Source organism: Oryzias latipes, chromosome 3, assembly GCF_053564925.1.
Source record: "Oryzias latipes strain Hd-rR chromosome 3, Olatipes_Hd-rR_3.1".
Lineage (NCBI taxonomy): Eukaryota > Metazoa > Chordata > Actinopteri > Beloniformes > Adrianichthyidae > Oryzias > Oryzias latipes.
This window is the reverse complement of record NC_136239.1, coordinates 4,952,163-4,956,621: the sequence shown is the minus strand read 5'-3', so window position 1 is coordinate 4,956,621 and position 4,459 is coordinate 4,952,163. Positions and strand designations below refer to the sequence as shown.

General features: G+C 44.8%; 1 protein-coding gene across 1 annotated transcript; it reads left to right on the top strand.

The window, feature by feature from the left end:
• The first annotated feature begins 998 nt into the window (after window positions 1-998).
• LOC101174725 (beta-1,3-galactosyltransferase 1-like) lies at window positions 999-4,057 on the top strand. The gene has a single exon (XM_023950762.2). It carries the CDS (start codon window positions 1,038-1,040, stop codon window positions 2,259-2,261), a length of 1,224 nt encoding a protein of 407 aa, XP_023806530.2. The 5' UTR covers window positions 999-1,037; the 3' UTR covers window positions 2,262-4,057.
• The last annotated feature ends 402 nt before the right edge of the window (window positions 4,058-4,459 follow it).

Here is a 4,459-nt window from a genome sequence, read left to right as displayed (position 1 = left end):
GAACGATCAGAGATCATACCCAGCAACAATCTCTCTCCGCTCATGCAAATAGTCTGTCGCTCTCTCTCCTTTATTAAGTTTGTTGGGTATTCCCTAAATTACACATGAGCTGAGCTCTAAAGGGAGGGGGAAACATAAAACACAGCTGCAGTGCAATCAGAAAACATTAATTGCAACATGTCTGTCTTTTCACAGTCTTGCCACATCATCTTTGGACCTGCAAAGCCTTTTCTAATGGATAACTGACACAGAGTGTCCTGGGATTAAGGTCTTGACACAGATAACACTTAGCCTTCATGCTGATGCTGGGAAGACGCTAAGATAGTCGGTTTCCTCCCAAGAGGTTCACCTCCACCTTCCTGTGAAACAGAATTTGGACACAAACACTTCTGCATGTATGATTATATTACCTATATAGCTAAATAATGCATAAAAGCAAATAAGAGATAACTTATGTACATTTTCCCAAGTGTCCTGTGCATCTCCTTTTCTGAGCGCATCTTATTGATGTTTTATCAGTTAAATAGTAAAGAGTCAGGCGCCTAAAGAAGTGGGGGGACAACAGCAGGGACTGACTGATGTTAAGGATACTTTAAGGAGAACTGAGCAAATAATGGAGTGGTTTTCCTGCAGTCAGCCACCCACACCTGACAGTGGGAGGGATCCAGGATTGACTGTGTTTGCTGTTGCAGGCAGACAGGTGAGCCCCCCCGTCTTTCTTCCGGTCGAGCTGCTGGATCCTTCAATGGACTAGCACTTCTCATCTGCAACAAGTGAAGAAAAGGAAAAGTTGACATTAGCCAATCAAAACACGCTGAAGAGGACTTCTGTAAAGGCTGGACAAAGGTACGTCTCACAGGACAAGAAAAAGGCATTCCCTAACAGAGGTCAGAGTTCAGCAGAATTCCCTTTAGTTGGGATTAACACTTCTCTAAAATTCAATAGCTTAGTTTTGTAAAAGATTGAATTAAAATCCTTCATTTGCATAATGTGACTAAAGTGATAATTAGTTAAAAGAATTAATTTATTGTTAATTAATGTCTTCCAGTGAGGAAATGCTGAATGGTAACACAGTTCCATACAGCAGAAGATGCCGGTGGCGCCACTACTTCCTCGGCGTCCTTCTGACTGCAGCTGTGTTTTTCATCTGCAACACAAGCATGAAGACCGTGATGCTGGACCTGACCTCCAAACTGTGGGTGACAAACCTTTCAAAGAAGCTCATTACTTCGACTGGAAAACTGGATTTAGTCTCCGATGGAACAGGGCGGTCTCCAGCAGAGAGGACAGCTGTTTCTTTCCCTCAGTTTAATGGCTTGATGTCGTTGATGCCATCAGCGCCGCCGACAACAGGAAGGACACAGGAGCCTCAAACAAAAGTCCACGCACAGCCTCATGGTCTGAGCCATGTTCCCTACAAATCGCCTGGACCTTACTTGGTGGAGTATCCCTCTGAGTACCACTTTGTGATAAATGAGCCACAAAAGTGTGAAAAGGAAGAGCCGTTTGTGGTGCTGGTCGTTCCGGTGGCTCCTCACAACAGGGCTCATCGGGACGTCATCCGCAGCACCTGGGGCAGCCAGAGCCAGGTTCTCGGCAGGAAAGTGCTGCTCTTTTTCCTGGTGGGGCTGAAAGATGGAGAAGCCGCACCACAGCTCCAACAGCAGCTGCAGCGTGAGAGCCGACGGCACCGAGACCTGATCCAGAGCGACTTTGTGGACTGCTACAAGAACCTGACCATCAAGACCATGGTGATGCTTGAGTGGCTGGACTCATACTGCTCCAGTGCCTCTTATGCCATGAAGATTGACTCAGATATGTTCCTCAATGTGGGCAATCTCATCATTATGCTCCTGAAGGCTCCAAAAAGTAACTACATGACCGGTCTAGTGGCAAATGGGGGCTCAGTTCTTAGAAATCCCTCATCCAAGTGGTACCTACCTGAGAAGCTGTACCCCCGACAGCAGTATCCTCCCTATGCTCTGGGTCTGGGTTACATCTTGTCTTTGGACCTCCCTAAGAAGCTCATCATGGCCTCCAGGCATGTCAAAGCCATTTACATTGAGGATGCGTATTTGGGGCTGTGCATGGAACACCTGCACCTCCACCCCACGCCGCCCCCCAACAGTTACCAATTCCATGTCTACCCTTTGACGTACAGCCGCTGCGCTTACTCTGAGATTATTGCCACGACAACTGCTCCAGAAACGGATCGTCTAAAACTCTGGAGGGATTTTATAGCACCAGGTCCAGATTGTTAATCTAGGGGGAAAAAAACATCCACGCAAAGAAACCTCACAGAAGGACTTCCGGTATGGAGTGAGAGCTGCAACACGTGTGCTCAACCTGCTCCTCATGGCTATTTCTAACTTGAACTTTATTACCCCGTGAACACCTTCCTGATTCCATGTCTTTTGACTGTGAACTCGAAACTTTTCCTGAGAAATCCATTTCAAACTGTCGAAGGCAAAGACTAGACACACTGACAGAGAAGGGCCCAACACTGGCTTAGCCGCTGCTAGCGCTAACGTAGTCCTGGAAGACATCGCATCTCAGCTGAAGCGACATAAAGAGGCCCTCTCCACTGAGTTTATGTCCTCTTTTGAAACTTTCCCCACGAACCTGGCCAACATAGAGGCTTCTATTGCTGTCCACGGTGATCGCATTACGTCATTGGAGAACAACGCTGGAGAAGTTGAACAACGTCTTAGAGACGTGGAGAAGCATTGCAGCACACTGCAAAAAGACAATGATTTGCTCCGATCAAAGGTGGCGCTCCAACATTAACCTCATCAGCCAACCTGAGAAGATGGAAGGCCCCCGCCCAAGCGCGTTCTTCTCACAGCTCCTCAGCGAAGTGTTTGGTCCGGACAGTTTTCCCACACCTCCAGAGATTTTCTGAGCTCATCGGGTACCTGTGGCCAAGCCGCACCGGGGAGCCAAACCGCGTCCTATGATTCTATGTTTACACCGTCTCCAGGTGAAGGACTCAATTATCCGCAAGGCCCGTAAGAGGAAGGATTTATCCTGCAAGGAACATCCGATCCATCTCTACGATGACTACAGTCCGGACGTGTTGAAGCTGCGTAACGAGTACCGTGCTGCCATGGCTGGGCTGTATGAGAGAGGATACCGGCTATCCTTACTTTTCCCAGCCAAACTGCGCATCACCTTGCCGGACGGGGAAAAAAAGTGGTTTGCATCTGCAGCAGCAGCTGAAAAGTTTGTACAGGACACACGCAATGTCTCCTAAACAGAGGTGATAACGTTCTGCATTATCTGGACAAATATAAATGTGTGCCTGATTCAAATATTTCACAGGTCGGTTTTTTAAGATGTGATCTGAGCTCATGTTAAAGACTAATCTGCAAACAGGCAGTGTTTTTTTCTTTACGTTATAGGTTTGTGGTTGAATAAGGTTACTGTCTTGAAACTGAACTGCTCTTACATTTTAGTAGCCCCATTGTGGTAGCAGGGAGCTAAGGTCAGTGTTGCCAGCTAGAGTCACTGTTTTCCAGCCCAAAAGTCATCTAAAAACCGCCAGACACAGCCAAAAACCACCCAAGAGGTGGGGTGTGTGTGTGTGTCTGTGTATCATTGTACAATCAAAACACAAAGAAAAGCAGTTTCACTTAAATAACAAAATTCAGAATCCAAAAAATTAGATCAAGACAAAGGAATTAGACATTCACAAATCACAGACGTAGAGAAGATATTACTCGTAATACTCTACTCGTGTTACAGTTTCCGTTTCTTTGCCTTTGTGTTTTGATTATTTTTGTTTTGGCATGTTTTCAGTTCACTTCCTGTTTAATTTTGAAAGGTTCCTGTGTTGTACTTTGGTTTTGAGTTTTAATTTGGTCCCATCTGTCCTGATTGTGTTCACCTGTGTCTCGTCAGTCCTGTATGAATTTAAGTCTTTTCATTCCCTTCCTCCTGTGCTGGTCCCAATTATGTTCTTCCCCTGTTTAGTGCATTTTGAGTTTTTGAGTTTTGCTTAAGCCTGCTTAAGTAGTGGTTTTTGTTTGTAGTTTTGGATCTTATTAAATATCCTGTTGCCTGGAACTTCCTGCCTCATCCTCTTCTCTGCACCTGGTTACTTCCTACCTCTTCCGTAACAACTCGGCTTTTTAGAGCAGTCTGTCTAGTCTAAAAGCACAATATATATATACCGGCTATCCTTACTTTTCCCAGCCAAACTGCGCATCACCTTGCCGGACGGGGAAAAAAATTATATATATATATATATATATATATATATATATATATATATATATATATATATATATATAAAATTAGATCAGGAGAAACAGGAGAAACAAGAATAAACAGCTTTTGTTGAATGTTTTCTTTCTTTTCCCTTACTGGACTGATTTAGCGCCCGATTCAGTGATTTTTCAAAATAAAAGATTTCTCAAAATAAAAGTTCAGCTTAATAAGAAAAGGAGTGCAGTATTGA